General features: G+C 40.8%; 1 protein-coding gene across 2 annotated transcripts in view; it reads left to right on the top strand.

Moving 5' to 3' along the window:
* Positions 1 to 18,895, top strand: part of trim36 (tripartite motif containing 36) — a 40,595-nt gene that overhangs the window by 15,552 nt on the left and 6,148 nt on the right. For both annotated transcript variants that reach the window (XM_080434383.1, XM_080434384.1), the window contains exons 3-10: positions 868 to 1,214; positions 2,148 to 2,294; positions 3,666 to 3,761; positions 5,645 to 5,782; positions 7,415 to 7,530; positions 9,462 to 9,583; positions 14,501 to 14,618; positions 15,315 to 15,520. In XM_080434383.1, coding sequence (XP_080290509.1) covers positions 868 to 1,214; positions 2,148 to 2,294; positions 3,666 to 3,761; positions 5,645 to 5,782; positions 7,415 to 7,530; positions 9,462 to 9,583; positions 14,501 to 14,618; positions 15,315 to 15,520 — 1,290 coding nt within the window. The remainder of the gene's footprint in view (positions 1 to 867; positions 1,215 to 2,147; positions 2,295 to 3,665; positions 3,762 to 5,644; positions 5,783 to 7,414; positions 7,531 to 9,461; positions 9,584 to 14,500; positions 14,619 to 15,314; positions 15,521 to 18,895) is intronic.

The following is an 18,895-nucleotide window of genomic DNA, read 5'->3' as shown; positions in this document are numbered from 1 at the left end:
CTTGTTACTATGCAGCTGCATTAGTAACAAGGTCAGAATTACTCTCACTGAGACTCTTAAAGCAGAGTTGCTTTTAAGAGGCTTGTTTTGTGTAAATGAGTGTTGATGCGTTGACCTGGACAATTAATAATAATTAAGAGTTTTTACTGGAAATTGGTTACTTTTTCTTACTCAACTTTTAATCTGAGTTAAATCTCTTGTGTTGCATTAGCCATTACAGTTTCCCTCACTTTATTCTTTTCTTTTTGATCAGCGATCAGTTGAATTTGTATCTCTGTCCAGATCATTGTGAACACTTGTAACATATTGTAATCCTATTTAAACTGGTGAATTTAAAATGTCTTCCTGGAAGAAAACGTTTTGTTTAGAGAATAGTGTCTCTCCTTTTTGTATGTCTTCCCCATTCCCTGATCTTTCCCCGATACTCTTGGAGTATGGTTTTCCTTTCCTTGTCTTTCCTGAATGACAACTGATGGACCAAATCTTTAGACAGCAGTTTGCTGTTGTAAAAATAGCCATATGGATTTAGATAAATGGTCATTAAGGAAAGAAAGGAAGGAAACTAAATGGGTGCATTTTCATACTGTATGAGAGTGTGTCGTGTCCACGCTTTGCTCAACTGGTGCTGTCATTGCCAGTGATCATTCTGATTCCCTAAAGACTCTTGGCACAGAGATCCTAGTTAAATGACAAGTCAATGAAACAAAGCTGGTCCTGGTTTTATCCCAAGAGCTGTTGAGCACAGCGCAAAAGTGGCCACGTCATACCTGTGAAAATGACACCCAAGTTGAGATCTGAAAAAGATCGGACCAAGATCAGAACCTGTCGTATGTGAACTTATTTCTGTTACCCATGCCTCTCCACCAGGCTCCATCTCGTCTCCGGGTTGGCGAAGGGGTTCTGTGACGCCACGCGTCACCGCCATCCCGTGCCCCGGGTGCCAGCATGACATTGACCTCGGCGAGCGGGGCATCAGCATGCTGTTCCGGAACGTCACCTTGGAGAGCATTGTGGAGCGCTACCGCCAGGCGGCACGTGCGGCCGTCGCCATCATGTGTAACATCTGCAAGCCTCCCCTGGTGCAAGAAGCTACTAAGAGCTGCATGGATTGCAAGGCTAGCTACTGCAATGAGTGTTTTAAACTGCATCACCCCTGGGGAACCCCCAAAGCTCAGCACGAGTATGTTGGCCCCACCACCAACTTCAGGCCCAAGGTAAGCAACATTATGGCTTCAGGGACTCTGATTATTCTCAAGATACTGAACTTCATGAATCCTTAAGCTGATTTTAGACTTAGTTGTGTGCCATTGTCACAGCAAAGATCTACAAGCTTGCTTCGCATTGTAGGTCTATTCTTGCATGCGACACTGGCGTGCAACTAAGAACAAATCAAGCTCTACTTTCTCCATGGTCAGTAAACTTTTGAAAAGGACAATAAATGGTGACTTTGGATATTTCTAGATGATTTAGCATTTACTGATCCTTAACTCTCTGGTGGTCAACAATGAAAATAGCCGATATGACCTAGCTCACACATGGGCAACATACCGGACCCGGCCCTTTGAACATCTCAATCCGGCCCGCCAAGTCCTCAAAGAAAAAAAAAATGACCCCCCCCCCCCCCCCCCCATTTCTACATTCTAAAAGGCTACTGTGTTAATGGTTTTGAGACAAGTTAATTTAACTCGACTCCAATTAATAATAATTAATATTTATAACATTATGCAATGTGTTTTATCAGTGACCTATGGAGTGGTGCATATCAGATGAGATAAGATCCTGTATAAATGTATAGGCTCATTTAAAAGTTGATATGGCATTGACGTGGATTGTTTTATGTGTACGTGATCTTTTTTTTGTTGTAATGCCAGAGTACACCAGAGTGATACAGTACAGCTGAAAAAAAAGATGAAAAAAAAAAGATCAACATTTTCTACCTAGCTGGTATCAGTTGTTGCAGATCAGTGCGTCTAATTGTTTTATTAAATATATATTCATAATATCCATTTAGTTTTTGAACAAAGTGTGGTGATTTTGGATAAGTTTGGAAGTCGAGACATCTAGGTAATAACATCACAGTGTATATCACAGTGGTCTGTCACACTGCAAGTTAATACCCCACTTAAATTTGTGTGTGTGATGTCCAGGTGCTCATGTGTCCAGAGCATGAAATGGAAAAGGTCAACATGTACTGTGAGGTGTGCAGGCGCCCGGTCTGTCATCTCTGCAAGCTGGGAGGGTCCCACGCCAACCACAAAGTTACCTCCATGAGCAGTGCCTACAAGATCCTCAAGGTACTGTGTCACTAGTCTACCCCTGGGTCGGTTGAGGGGGACTCTAAGTAAATAATCTTATACTTTCATATTATCAAATATCCATGTGTCTACATACTAAGTCATGACCTTGGAGTGAAATGGTCAAAATGATATGTCATCGCTACTGTACAGTACATCTGATAATGGGGAGATTTTCTCAGTGGTTCAAGCCATTCATTCTCTAAGAAAATCTTTGGCGAAATGGAATAAGAAGAGGTTATTGATTATGCTATGTTGGAACAAAAACGGCTGTCACAGAGCCGCTGTAAAGTTCTCTTTTTTTTTTACTGACCACTGCTTCCTTTGCTCATCTCCTGTTGTAATATTCATGACTGACCTGTAGCCCTGCTGCCTGGCTCTAATCCAAATGTATCAGATTACCTTTGTTTGGACATCGAAAACCAGTCTAGTAAACTAGACAGTTGCCAACTTGCTGCATGTGTGGTCATCAGACTTGGCACTCGTGTGGATATTCTGTTCAATCAGTTGAAGGAGTTAGATATGAGTTTTGGGGGGGGTACAATGTCATGGACAGGTGGTTCTATTGTGCGAGGCATGATCAATCAATGCCAGTAAACATTCCAACTCTCCACTTCCTTTGGCTAATTAGGTGTTGGAGCAAAACAAGTCAAATAATCTCATCTGGTGTTCATGAACATGATAACCTAATCAACCTAGTGACGGCGGGTGCAGGGGGGGGGGGGGGGGGGGGGGGGGGTCAGTCATCCAATCAGAACAGGGTGCATGGACTGATTGTTCCCTCTGTGAAATCTGATAAGCAAGTCCTTGTCAACATAGGCACTGGGCTTATCAATATTTAATGTGATCATTTGTACACAATATTATCTGTGTGCGTTTTGTATTCTTGGACTGCTTGAGGCCATATTAGATGGCCCACACAAGCCTGGAATCTTTCATCTGTCTAAAAGTAGTTTGGGTTTCAGCTGTGTGTGTGAACATGACCTGCACAATACATACTTAAACTCTCATTTTGGCCATATTGGTTGTTCTGCACAATCAGAAAACTTTTCATCACTGATATAATACAGTTGTTTGCTCTTTCAGAAACAGTTGCCAGCATGTGCGTTATTAGACTAGACTGTACCCTAACCCGTCATATTTGTTAACCCATTCAATCCGGGAAAGCATCTACAAATGTCTTCTAAATCCTAACAGTTTTTTGATTGCTATATGTTGCTATATCAGTGGTTCTCAAACTTTTTCATGTCAAGGACCACCCAAAATGATATGTAAAATGATATGTAATATATGTCTCACGTGAGTGTATATGTGTTTTGTTGGACGTAATGAAACGCACTCTCTTACCATCTGATATATTTTGGTCTCCAGGAGAAGCTGGCCAAGAGTATCCATTTCCTCATCAGCAAAGAGGACCAGGTCAGGACTCAGATTACTGATCTGGAGGTGCTCATCCATCAGACTGAGGTAATAAATCGCTGGCTCGCATGCTGCTCCCTGCAAACCCCCCAAAACTCTGTTCACACCTCAACCAAATGGACCCTTTACGGGACCATTTGTGCAAGGAGGAGGGGGTGGGGGTCATTGGTTGGTCCATTAGGTATCCATTTAAATCAGGAGTCTTCCAACGTTTTTCAGCCAAGGACCCCCTGGCTGAGAGAGGGATGAAGCAGGGACCCCCCACCACTACATATTGTATAAAACTGTGTTGCAGAGTAAACTTTTTCATAGATTTCATAGCTAGTGTGATTTGTGTGTGATTTGTGTGTATTATATAATGTGTATTTTCAGATAGTTAACCTTTTTAAACCCTCAATATTTAGTCAACTTGACCATTGGCTCTTTACTTGGTCAGTTATTTTTTTCCCTCTACCCAAACTCTCAGAAAATAGCCAATCTACAAGCTCACAACGCCTCGCAGCACGAGTCGTGAGTTTGCAGATCTGTTATTTTGGGCTAATGTTCCCCCATCATCACACAAAGATTTGGCAGATCCCCTGTAGTAACATAGGGGTCCCGGACAATGAGTTCTTTGTACATTTTCATCCTTCCAGCTTCTTCCCCTCATCACGTGTTGTTCATTTCACATACTATAGATTTAGCTGTATTGATACTTACTATTCACATTGTACTAGCTCTGCACTGCCACAAGAATATTTATTTTATTGCGCTGTTCTCCAAAATCTCACTATATATAGAAATGTTCTTCTCTCGGTGGCAACTCGTGTTGCTTTTGATTGGATTTTGATTGGTGTTTAACCCATTCAATAGGGGAACGCATCTGTCATTTTAGCTTTCTTTGGCTATTAAAAAATAGCAGATATACAAGCTCATAGCATGCCACGAGCTTGTAGATCTGTTATGGTTGAATAATCGTGTATTTAAAAAAAATTTTTTTTTTAGCGAACAATTGTAAAATAGTTTGTTCCAGGGACCCCCCAGAAGCAAAGATTTTGAGTTACAAATGTTCACTTTAAAAAATACATATTCAAAGATTTGCACACATTTTCACGATTTATTTTTCCAAAAATAGCCAAAGAAATCTAAAATGACAGACGCGTTCCTGGATCAAAGGGGTTAAAAACACCCCTACCTACACATAGTACCCACGTGCAACCTCCTACAGTATACTCCATACAGTGACCCCTTATTCCTTAGTTACCAGGTAAGACTTGACTAGGTTTCAGCCACCTACCATATATGTTTTGTCTCTCTCCACTTAAACTGGTTGCTATAAATGTATGACGTGGATTCTAGCAACCTGCTTCGTTCTACTTCCCAGATAGTTTAGCCGTGGTAGTTAAAACATATTCTTTTTTTTTTAAAGGAAGTATCCCTCCACCACAAGAGGAACATGTACTACTGTATTTGTTAAATGTATTTTTTATTCCACACGAGTCAGTGTTTTATACTGTGGTCTACTGTTCTCAACCAGTAGGTCATTGTCTCTGTTGCAATAGGGAAGATAATTTAAACAAACACCATGCAAAGCACACAAACATGGAAATATACAGATTTGCATCCCCTAATGTGGCTTTGTCTCACATTTCTGACCTTGTCCTGATCACTTGCTTGTTGTGTCGTGTTTAAATGGTGCTCACATGACATTTATAGTAACATGCAGGTTATCATATTTACCTGTGTTCTACCTCACTGACTGTTCCCTCAAATTTCTTTATTACAATGCCAGCTTTTATTGACTGTAATGGTCAGTTTTGCATAGCACCAGCACTTAATCACTCTCTCTACATATCCCTTTAAGCTAAAAAAAAAAGATGATCATGTAACATGGCAGCATGTAACCATATTGATGTCCTAGAATTAATCATTGGCTCAATGTCATTTTACAGGAGAATGGTCAGCTAGCAGAACGTCAAGCCAATGAGCATTTTGAGCGTCTGTTCGAGACCCTGCAGGAGAGGAAGACTGAGATGTTGAGGTCCATCGAGCAATCTCGCACCCGACGCCTGGATAATCTCAAGGGACAGGTACTGTATAGTGGTGAATTAATTTGACTGGACTGCATATTAATGTAATTTAACAATAAATGCACATAATCTCTGTATGCGCTCGTGTCCTTGTCCCCCCCTGCATATCTTGATAAACGACTGATGGGCTTTAGACCGATGGGAATGCCGTGCTCGGTGTGAACTGTGAAGTCAGTCGTGTTAGCGGATCTCCAAAAATATCTATAAACCACAAATCCCCATATATGGGTCTTATAGATCAATTTGACATCATAGACTACTCTCAAAGTATATGCCCATATACCAGTATGGAGATCCCTGATGTCATCAATATGAAGTCATAGTACTGACGTCATAGATTGGGCTACAAGCTGGCTTCCAAGTACTCTAAGAATGGGTACTGCACTAAGCAATGGGTACCATGACAACAGGTACTGCATAACCGGAGTGGCTTGTGTTCCCAACAGGCATTGTTCCCAATTGGCATCGACCTGAACTCATTGAGTGCCATTAACGTGTTTCACGGGTTTTTACCGCTATGGCGCAACATGCCAATGACGTGTTTGACGTGTTTTGTGAAAAAAATGTAAAAAATACAAAATTTTATTTTTATTTTTTGAAAAACATGTTCAGAACCCAAGATATCATTATCTGAAGATTTGCAGCTCCATCCACTCCTTGTTTAACGTATAACTGAAAAAGGCTGTATCTCGCTTCCTAAGCACTTTTTTTTTACTTTGAAAAAAACTCTGGCACTGAAATAATTATTGTTTATTCGTTTTTGTTCTTTTACATACTCATAGGTACTACAATTGAGTGCCAGAATTGCCAAACGTTTAAAAAAAAAAATTCTGGCACCCAATGAGTTAATAAATACAGTGACACCTTGTTTTAAAATGCATTATAAATATGGACAACCCCTATAAATATGGACAACCCCATAGATCACACATGGGCAACATACGGTCAGGGGCCAGATCTCATTCCGGCCAGCCAAGTCCACAAAGAAAAACTAAATGACCCCCCCCCCCCAATCTACATTCTGAAAGGCTACCATGTTAATGGTTTTGAGACTAATTAATTTAACTTGACTCCAATTAATGGTAATTAATATTTATAACACAATGCAATGTGTTTTATCAGTGACCTATGGAGTGGTGCATATCAGATAAGCTAAGATTCTGTATACATTTATAGGCTCATTTAAAAGATGATGTGGCATTGACATGGATTGTTTTACGCAAGTCATCTTTTTATTGTAATGCCAGAGTATACCAGAATGCTACAGTACAGCTGTAAAAAAAAGAAAACATTTTGTAACTGAAATTTCTTGAAAGCAAGGACCTTAGTAGTCTGGTATGTCTACCAAATTCATGCAGTTCAAATTTCAATTCAGTTCTATGTGTGGCCCTTCACTCACTTAAGTGAAGTCAGTATGGCCCTCTGGAAATAAATGCTGCCCACCCCTGCCATAGATGTCCATTGGCTCTGTTGACCAAAATATTTTGGATCACTGACGGTCTTGATGGCACTATAAAACCCTCAGATTAAATCAAGCCTTTTTTAATGGCTTTCTATGAAATATTTACTTTACTCTGTGTATTTGAGAGTAATTTTTAGCAATGAAATCAATCATTTATTTTTCTTTCTCAGGTGGACGAGTACCAGGGCATGCTGGAGAACAGTGGTCTGGTGGGCTACGCTCAGGAGGTTCTGAAAGAGACAGACCAGTCATGCTTTGTACAGACTGCAAAGCAGTTGCACATTAGGTAAGATTTATGTTCTACCCTAACCAGAAAACATAAAAGGAGGTTTATGGGTTCTTCTTTCTGCCCTATTAACTCCACATGACTCGTGAGTGGCTAGGGGCTTCATTCAGACAGAACTAATAATTGCAGACGGGCCAGATTTATTGTTGAAAAATACAAACTGTTGGTATTCATCTATGCTATGTGTTTGAAGGGTTCATGTTTTTTGAAGTGTGATATCCAGCCTAACGGAAGTATAAATGAAAGGAAGAGTGACATTACCGAGGGCGACTGGAAGAGCTAATATTGACAGACAGCTAATATTAGCTGACACAAGGGAATATGGTATACATTGCAAATATTGGTTTATTTTGCAAGTTGAAGAAAGACATGAAAATACCTCCCAGATATGCATTTGTAGTGTACCGTATGTGCATATGGCAGAGAATCATCACCTTGTTTACTTAAGGCTCAGATAGAAAGTGAAACGGATTGGGGTGTGGTATAATGCAAAATCATTACCACTGCCAAGTCAGTTTGATTACATCTAAATATTAACATCACTCCATCTCCCAGGGTCAAAGTCCCAACAAGCTCTAAGCATAAAAGGAACATGGCACAAGTAGGTGCAATCATCTTAAGGCCTTCAACCACAACAAGCAAGGGTTTGAACTGTAGTCCCTTTTAATGTAATACTGGCAAGTTACTGATGATCACCTGATTTTCAAATTCACTGTGCAGTTGCCAAATTACAACATGTACTCGCCACAACTCGTCACCTTTGACAAGTTGACCTCCTAACTCAGAGGTGGGCAGCATTTAATTTCAGAGGGCCATACTTCGATAAAGTGAAGGGCCACACATAGTACAATTGAAACTTGAAACGCATAGTGCTGAATTATGTTAAAACTGCATGAATTTGGTAGACATGCCAGACTACTTTACAATAAGGTCCTTGCTTCCAAGAATTTTCAGTTGCAATAAAAAAAAAAAAAAAATTATACAGCTGTACTGTATCACCCTGGTGTACTCTGGCATTACAATAAAAAGATAACTTGCATAGAACAATCCACGTCAATGCTGTATCAACTTTTAAATAAGCCTATAAACTTATACAGGATCTTATCTGATATGCACCACCACATTGTATTACGTTATAAATATTAATTACTATTAATTGGAGTAGAGTTAAATTAATTTGTCTCAAAACTATTAGCATGGCAGCTATTTAGAATGTAGATTGTGTCCTAACTTGTCAAAAGTGTTAGAGGTCAAATTTGACTAGTTGGGGTGAGAAGGGGACGTCTCGAGCACAATGAGGACCATGTAGACTCAACATTGAAAAACGTGACGTCAGCACCTAACTGAGCACCTAACTGAGCACCTAACTGAGCACACAATATGACAAGTTGGGGCGAGAACTGGCTGGCTGCAAGTTAATATTAAGGGCTGCATTCAGCGATGTCACTATGAGAAATGGTGTATTGTCCACATACAATACCTTGCCTTTGTGTTCCCTGCCTCAGTGTATATAATGGGGATTTGGTCTGTTATTTTAGTGCTAAAGTCGTCAATCTGATTATGTGTTTGGATGACTGGAGTGTGCAGGGCCATGTGCTTGGTAGTTAAGGATAGTCTTGAGGACAGTGAAAACAGACAACCAGTATCCAGTTCTGTGGCCTTCGCTCTAAGCCTGCTAATTGATCTCCTTTAGCAGCTTTGGACATGTCAGAGGGCTTTTTCTTTCAATGTATTGTTTCTACAGTTTTCCCCACACAGTTTTAAGCCCGTTCTTCACCAATATTTAATCATCGTTGTCTGACAGTGTTTGAAACCCAGCTTAAGAAACACTGGTCAAAAATCTAGAATTGTAATTTTTATGATTATGGATGGACAAAAAATCTCAGCTTATTTTGTGAAAATTACTTCCTTTTTGCTGTTTCTCTGTACAGAATCCAGAAGGCCACAGAGTCACTGAGGACTTTCCACCCTTCAGCCGACCCCTGCTTTGATGAGTTTGCGCTGGACACATCCAGAGAAGAGAACCTGCTCAAGGAGATGTGCTTTGGTGGAGGTAGGAGGACCAATTAACCACTTAAGCCCCGTTTTATACATTGGATAGGAGGTGATCTACAAGCTCACAGTATTGCACATTGTGATGCATCTATTGTGAGCTTGTAGATCTGCTATTTTAGGGGGATACAATGTTTCTAATCTTTTGACCTATAGAAATGCCAGGGTTAATGTCGTTAATTCAAATACTTATTTAGATACACCTGATGCCCATTTTAGATAAACAGTATGTGGTATATAGAGCAAAGAAATGCAATTTCAGGTAGAGAATTCAATTCTCTCCCTGGCATCACATTCAGTTTTATAGAGCTGGGTGTTGGGATTGCTTAATCTCAATTCTCATCCAATATTCATTGCCTAGTGCCCATCACTTTCACTGGCCTGTGAACTGCGCTCTGCTGTGTGTACAGTTCATCTGCAGCTAAATTGGATTACAGATTACAGCCCATGATCTACTCGCAGAGGACTTTAGAGTTGTGTTGTGAAGCTACAGTATCCCCTGGTTCAGTGCTTTGTAAGCTGTGTAGGCCCATTCTGTATGCCTCTGCTCAGGTAGAGGTTGCTAGTAGTCATACATGGTCAGACTCACTGTTTTATTAATTCCAGCCACATATAGTTTGAATCAGTCAGCATCACTGGGGTTTGCCGCATAGAGCTATACATTATCTGGAGAAAGGACTCCTCCAGGCTCAAAAATATAATTGAATTCAAAGATACAAAAATATAGGTCAATCAAGGTCACCAAGATCAAACCACAACGGCCATAACAGGATGTTAATGATATTCATTGGGATGGAATCCAACACAGAAACTGATTAGTTTTTTCTTTATTCCAAACCTTGTGCATAATGCACAGGTTTTGACAATCTTTAAAATCATAGTCTGATCTGGATCATAACATTACCAACATCCAATCTGGACAACCCTAGCTATCTATAGCTGTTGGGCAGGTTTAGTTCTAGCAGAGAGAGCCGTCCTATTAGAGGCTTTTAGAGTTAATAACATTTAGCTAGTGAGGTATGTTCTAAAGGTTTCAGTTGGCTATGTTTAGACTTCGTGGATGAAGATTAAGATGGCCACATTGGGGATATGCCAACTCGGTCTTATCAGCATGAGGCATATTTGGATGGCTTTATTCTGACCCAGAAACGGTTATGTCAGTCATGATTGAATTTTAAGACCCCGTCCCCCACTAATCAATATTCTTTATATTGCAAAATACATCTTATAAATTGGGGGACGTGTCCTTTTCTGGAAAGCACTTGTATGCAGCTCAGTTGCTAGATGCATCGATGCCTCTGGTTACTTTAAGGTAATGTTTGCTCTCAGCTGGGGAAACTGTAGAGGCATCTATACGCCGCAGTAATTTAATCAGTTCTTTGGCAGATGATGCAGCTGTGTTTGTTTTTGCACTAGAATGGATTTAAGGATAAATTGCCTTTAGGCACATGTATTTGTGCTAAAAGGGAGGTAACTCAAACAGACTGTAAAGCCTGAATTAAACTTAGTTCTCTGCAGGTGTTAAAAATAGCCGATCTACAAGTTCACAACCCATTGCAGATCTGTTGTTTTCGGTTAGAACACAACTCCTCTAGATTTTTATCCGTGTCTGAAATGAATAATGAAGTCATTTCTGTCATTTATCCCAGAAGAGCATGTCTTGAACCATGCTCAAGTGTCACTGACAAACACTATTTAGATCAGTAAGTTTCCATTGTCGGCTACCCTATGAGATCACACAGCCTCATCACTACATAATGCTGTATGTGTTGGATTTGTTCCCACCGAATAAAAACCTTGACCTTGACCGGGCCTACAGTATCTTGGCCATGTTTTGGAGGCATCTTTTCCACTCTCAAACATAAGGGTACGTTTGTGCTCTGCCCTGCCAACCCTGGCTTAGCCCCGCTGTGGGGTTTCACCCCATGCTTCACTGCTGAAGAGGCTGCAGAAGCATGTGTTGTTTGTGCTGCCAAAGTGGTCCATTTCAAACCACGATTCTCATGTGTGTGTGTGTGTGTGTGTGAGGAGACTTTGAACAAGGGGCACTTTGACAAAGTCCGCTTGACAACAGTACTCTTCTCTCTCTTCTGTTTCCATGGAAAGTCAACTTTGAACCATCTCAACATTTACCCCCCACAATGCACTCTCATGTTCTTAGAAACTTTCCTTCATAGTCGAGTGAGAACAAAGTGAGAACATGGAAAGAAACGATAAGGGCTAAAAGGCCTTGTGGAATGAATAAGGATACGAGAAAGAAAGCCGCTCCCTGTAGTGTAACGTATCCATGCCTCTTTATGCCTGGCAGCAGCCTGTATGTAATCAATAGAGCTATTTTACTCTGAGCTTCTGGGATGACTGATGACTGGTGCTCTCTTTCACGTTTAGTGCACCATCATCCAGGGGTACCAGAACTCCAGTGCACTCTGTAATACAACAGTAACATCTGAAAACTATGCATAGGTGAAAATGCATAGTTGCTTGACAACATGTTTTAAAAAAAGTGTCAACACTTTTGTCCTTTTTGAGAGGGCAGTTTTATTATCTTTGGTATCATGGGTGGCTTTTATTCAGTGTACCAGTGTACTCTCTGAGAATTGTGCATTGTATGAAAGAAATTCCCTGACGATTGTGCTCACTGGTGACCACACTCTGCAATTCTAGCTGTGCTAACATGTTTCTGCAAATCAGGCTACAGGGAGAGAAATAAAAAAGAGTGGGGCGAAAGGAGGGAGATCTCACTTTCAACTTCGGCCTCTTGTCATCTATTCTTGCTCATCTCATAACACATATTGCAGACATAATTGTGTATCCTATTATGTAACTAATTTGCCCAGGTAAATTTCTAGGACAATGTGATGAGGGAAGGTATGAGTTGGAGGAAGGGGAGAAGAGTTTGTACTCGTTAGCAATGTGTCCCAGGAAGGTGGGAGATACTAATGCTGCTCTTTGGCAAAGCGGAATACCTTGTCATGGGCGCTGGATTGGAATACAAAGCGTGGGGTCACAAAGTTCACCGTCAAAGCCTCAGTGTTGGTTTAGCTCCGAAGACTGTACAAATGTGGCAAATTGGACTTGTAAGAGAGAGGGCGGTGAGAGCAGAATCGCCGACAGTAGATGGCCTCAGGCTACAAGCATTGACATGAGGAGCCTTTTTAAGATTTGTCTATTGCCCCCCTGCCCCGATTTGATAGTCTTTAAGCCACGGCGGTGACAAATATATTTGTGTATTCTATCTATACAACCATCTATTGACGACCAGATTGAATAAGTGGAGACAGAAAATGTTGTGCACCCCCTTCTGTCCCTTGTCAGTAAGGCTAGGATTTAGACAAGAATTGGGAATGTAGGAAAGGGAAAGAAAATGGGCAAAGGATTGAACAACAAAGGAAATGGAAAATATTGGAGGAAAACTGTAAGAACTTAACCATAATGATCCTAGACCTTAAAGAATGAGGACAAGGACCTCCATGGTTGTGGTAATGTGATTATCTGTCTCAGGGGGAAAGGCTGAGAACGAGGGAGGAGAGAATAACAGATGATTAGGGAAGATGGAGTATTGTGGTGGAGATGGAACAGAAGGAGAACAGAGGATAGATGGCAGTATTACCTTGATTCAAAACCAAACTGGAGGCTGAGAGTTTGTGAAAAGAACGAGGACATAATGGGGACAAAGGCGAATGGAATGATAGAATGGAGGATGAGTGGGACAGTGAATGAGAAGGGTAGGGTAAATGATAGAATGGAGGATGAGTGGGACAGTGAATGAGAAGGGTAGGATAAAGCAAGAGGAGGTGAAAGGGGGCAAACGAAGGCGGGGGTGGTGTGGCGGGGGAGAAGTGATGGAAGGGATTTGCAAAGTGCATTTCCTGGCAGTAGATCAGTATAGGAACCTCTTAGCAGGCTCCATTTATGCAAGAAAATCTTGTCCATTGTCCTAAGTGGATGGTCCTGAACAGGCCAATCTAATCTTGTGTTTTTGGGCTAATGGCATGATCAATCCACAAGAAGTTGAACTCCTGCCTCCTCTTTTTAGCTTCACGATCATCAGTCGCCAATGATTTCAGTCATTTTGATTCCATAGAATCCAACATGTCTTTCTCTTGGCTTGCAACTTTGACACTGCTGCTCTTCTCCATAAAGCTGGTAAAGTTGAGGTTAAAGCCTCAATCTGCCATATCTTTAACTGGTTGACTTATGTAGAACAGCAGGAACATGGGTTTAGATTGATGATACCAAAACATTGTTTAGGAAATGGACCGCTAGTGTGGGGGGGGTCCTTTTGCACTGTTTGACAAATCGCAGATTGGGACTTTCAGTCTTCGTTTTTTTGCTTTTTTTCTTTAACACATTGACCGCCAGAGGTTAATCTCATAATGTACTCACCAGTGCCAACGTTTTTTTTTTGTTTTTTTCACGTCGCCATAGACCTCGTTAAAATCCTTAAGATTGAGCTGTGCACTGTTTGTATACATCGCGGAGATCTCCCAGTGAAAACCATGTGTCAAACGGAGCCGCCATGTTGTAGTTAGAACGGTTTATGTTAAACAGTGATCAGCGAGGAGAAAAACTACAATCGAAGAAAATGGCGCTTTAGTGTGCGCTTTAGAATGGAGGCCGACGGGATCGGCAAAACGTGATCCCGAATAATTCCGTTTCCGGTGGTGTTGCAATGAAATGTGCCGTATAGAAAATTGAAAAAAGTTGTTTTTTTTTTTTTAAAAGGAAAAAGCACCACAGCCCGTAGGCTACGGGATCGGCGCTTTACGGTTGGATTTATCGGCCCGTAGGCTACGGGCCTGGCGGTGGTAGTGTTAATCCATGCATCTGTCACTGAGAAATGGACAGTTTATTCAGATGGAGCTGATATAAGCATTTAATAATAATTTGCTCTGTTTCTATCTGTTCCCTCCTCCAGTCCCAGACCCACCTATGATTGACCTGTCCCGTAGCAGAGTTTACAATGAGGGTACCATCTGCTGGAGGCTGTCTGAAGACCACCTACCTACAGATCATCAAGTCTTAGAGTATCGCCGGTGGGTTCATGCTCCTAGAGAGTTCACTATTCAAAAAATGTACCCGTACACTGAATTCACACCAGCAGCAGTATTTCGCTTCCTCGTCCTGAGAAGGCAGTGAGGTTCAATGCATTGTCTATGGAGAGGAGCGACTGCCGCTTTACTCACTGAGGCAGAAAGCAGAGCCAGTAAAAAGCACAGCGGCAAAGCCGAGAAAAGATCACCTGTGCCGCTGTGTGGCAGCCAACACGGAAGCACAGAAACTGACTACTGTATGGACGTACCAAATATTGATTACGTTTTAAAATAGCAGTTGTAGATGAGAAATGAATCAAGATTGAGCAACTGCATGGCCTATTTCTTACCTAAAATGTGTAGACTGTTTAACAAGGTACCAGAGACGAGAACCCCGAGGGTCTATACTTCTCCTCCCTGCCCTGCTGCCGGCCTCACTGGAGAAACAACATGCTTATTTTGAAGGGTGTCACTCACTCATACTGTGGACATGTCCATTTAACAGGATTCCGGACAGTAGATATTGTTGTAGTTACATTAACAGTCAGGATTTTGCTGTGTGTGTGACATCTTTGACTTCATGTAGGAATGTGCACAGGACAGTGGGATAAGGGGCCTGGTCAGCCATATATGATGTGTATAGTGTGAGATATCCGAATGAACCAATTTACATTAATTTCTCCTTTTCTCTATGTGCAGACTTGGCGACCCTAGCCAGTCCCCATCCCAGGAAGATAGTGAGGACAGTGGGGTCTGGAGGGCCTTAGAGAGGGTTTACGGTACAAGCACTGTAGTCTCTGACCTGGAGGCCAACAGCCTGTATGCCTTCAGGGTCCGAAGCTGTCGTAACTCCATGTACAGTCCCTACAGCCCTGAGGTCACCTTCCACACACCACCCGCTACCGGTAAGCATGAGAACCAACAGAAGCAAATTATATGCCCTAAAACCTGGCTGGCTTCCCTAATTTGGGCATGTAATTATAGGTGATTATTATATATTTATTTATTTAAAAGTTGTTTCCCAAAAGGGGAGACGTACACACACACACACACACACACACACACACACACACACACACACGTGTACATAACTGAACTAAGCAAGTTAGTGAGATTGTGTGTGTGTTGTCATGCCTCATTACTCATCAAGCTGAAATAATTTCTAAGGTAAATTTGTTGTCTGGATTGATGCTAATTGCATTTATTACCACAGACAAAGTGTTGTTATTTTGAGCATTAGGCTGCTGGGTATTATTGAACTAGCCCCTTATCGGGCCTCATTTTGTCAATGCTGCGGCTTAACGGTATTTAGAACCGTGCCAGATTTGAGGAAGATTATCAAGTGAGACAGATGTATACTGGTGGAAATTTGAATTTTGTCGTAGAATGCATGGCAGTTAGTGAAGCACAACCTCCAGGCTTTCTTTTTTCCACTCCATCACCATGGTAACTCCTTTTTGTATTTCAGGCAGTTGAAACCGCCATACTTGTTGAATGCATCTTAGGGATTTATTTGTCTATTGTGACAGCTTGGTGAGGAACCCTGGAGTTGTGCAGTTTATTCTGCATCTGCCGTTGACTTTTTAAAGCTTGCCAGAAAAACTCTTTCATTCGATTTGATTCATAGCTCCTCTGAAGAATATCTATCATGTTCTGTTCACCAACCATCTGTTGATCTTCAGTTTAAATCTTATTCTTCTCCCAGTAAGGGACGCGTGTGTGTGTGTGTGTGTGTGTGTGGGGGGGGGGGGATGAAGTGGTATTTCATTAATTCTATCTCCTCTATTGCCTGCCAGGCCAGCCTATTTATTTAGCTCCTATTCAAAATGTGGAGTCTAAGCCATTGCATTTGAATCGCTAGACCAGGGCCATTTAAGAAACATTGGGGTTATGGTTATCCATACCATAGCATTTTGATGTTTGGTGAAAATTTTCCTGATATTTACATCAGAAAACCTTCTTAATGATCTGTATCATCAGTGTTGTAAAAGTATTTTAGCATCATCCAAAAAAACTGCATTAATGAGGTTATATTACTGCCATGTATGCTATACCTCTGCTCTATTGGGCTGTACTACTATGATATATGCTCTGAGCAAGGCTTGTTGTTAGTGTCATGTTTGGAGGTTCACATTCCTGTGTTCTGTGGTTCGTGTAAGAGGGAACGGATGGACTCACTGCGCGTCAGTAATGAGGTGGAATTTTGGGCCAGGACAAAGGACAACAACACACACAGCAGGAGGGACGGGACGCTCAGTAGTGGCTTACGACACGCAGTCGCGCTCGCGCACATACACACACACCAAACTACTTCACATGATATCACAACATGTTCAGGATTAGAACTATTGATTATTATGTCTTACGATTATTCTATCGATTGCTTTTTTTGATTAATCATAAAAAATGTAAACCTACATCTCGATTATATATCAACAAATCTATTAACCCGTTATAAACACTTATTTTCTTTTCTTTGTCGCACAGTAGTGTCATGCAAAAATAGTGAATTTAGCTGATGAAATAAATTGGTTCTTATCAATTGGATACATAGAGCCAACTCTTGAAAGCACCTGACCTGTCTGTTTTTATTAGCGATTACTCTATCTATTACTTTTCTGATTAATGATAGAGTAATCAAAGTGCATTTTTTAAGTAATTTCTTTAGATGTCAACAAATTAACGTGGATTAACATTTTCAAATAGATTTATTTGTAATCCACTAAACCAGTTTAACCACTAAAGCCCTATTTTATAGTTTGTTGTCGATCAGTGTCGCGCAAAAATAGCATCTACAAGCTTATTAGAATTTGCTGCAATCAAGGACTGCCTCAGTGAGTTTTTTATTCAATACAGTGGAAAATAAAGATCTTATCAAACTATCTTATTAACCCATTTAGACCTGAGGCCGATTCTAAAAACGCTTTCTAAATCTGACCTAAGTTTTCTGAAAAACTTTAATTTGTATTCAAATAAATTACAAAAATGAATGTTGCTATAGTATATACTGTATACAGCAACAACTACACCAAAAGGGGTTACCGGATTGCAAGGTGTAGTTACGTATTGGTGTTCCAGGTCTAAATGGGTTAAAACAAACATCCCAGTACAACGGCACATTCAATTATAATTTGTTACCTAGGCTGAGTGTGGTGTGTTCACACTATACTGTACTGTAGATATCGTTGTTGTCGGGTAGAAACCTTGTTTGTATGTCCAACCGTTGCTTTTCAGGAAATGTATTTATTATTTAGTCACAAGCTCTTGTGAATAATTTTCATTGGTTAAATATTTATAAAACCCTCAGACACTTTCAACCTGGTGTCCCAATTTTAGGCATGTCCTTATAGGTAAAAAAGGTAAATCTAAAAAAAAAATGCAAATCTATAAGCCCATAACACGCCACATTGCGACACGTAGGGAGCTTGTAGATCGAGTACTTTTGTTGCTCTACAGCGATATTATAGCCTATAATAGCTTGAGCAGTACTGTGGTGGATATGTTTTATTATCATGCCCTAGTTGTTATGAGAATTCCCCTGGACACATGCTAATGGCTTGGGCTTCCCCATGTAAGCTGCATAAGATGGTTGAGTGAACAGGCATAATTATGTCAGACTTTATGTAGCCTATATTATGCTAATGATGGCCTTTGGCCCATTAACTATTTATAGAGTTGTACATTTAATTATAGACTGATGAGGCCTATAATTACCAGATTGGTGTGAGAAATAAGAGTTGCTCTGCCTGTATCAGAGGGGGCTGTTCTACATACTGATAGATTACAAATTGCTCTTTGATTTAGCCTGTTTGAACAGCTGTGGTATAGCACCCTCTTGTGTCGGCAGCATGTAACTCCCTATACTTACATTTATGTTTTTCTTCATGTTTTGCTCGTGCACTTGTCTAATCTTTTCAGATGATTTTACCAATTGCTCTGTTATCATTCTTCCTCATAACATGTCACATTTGCGACACGTAGGGAGATTGTAGATTGAGTACTTTTCTCATAACACGTCACATTTACGACACGTAGGGAGCTTGTAGATCGAGTACTTTTGTACCACACTGTTAGAATAAGTGTAATCTAGGGCATTAATGTATGTAAAAAAGCAGATGAAATATGGATATTTAACATTTCTGCTCTACAGCGATATTATAGCCTATAATAGCTTGAGTAGTACTGTGGTGTATGTTTTATTATCATGCCCTAGTTATGAGAATTCCCCTGGACACATGCTAATGGAATGGGCTTCCCCATGTAAGCTGCATAAGATGGTT

Source organism: Gymnoscopelus braueri, assembly GCF_963280865.1.
Source record: "Gymnoscopelus braueri genome assembly, chromosome: 7".
Classification (NCBI taxonomy): domain Eukaryota; kingdom Metazoa; phylum Chordata; class Actinopteri; order Myctophiformes; family Myctophidae; genus Gymnoscopelus; species Gymnoscopelus braueri.
The sequence above is the reverse complement of the archived record's forward strand: the minus strand, read 5'-3'. Positions and strand labels throughout refer to the sequence as shown.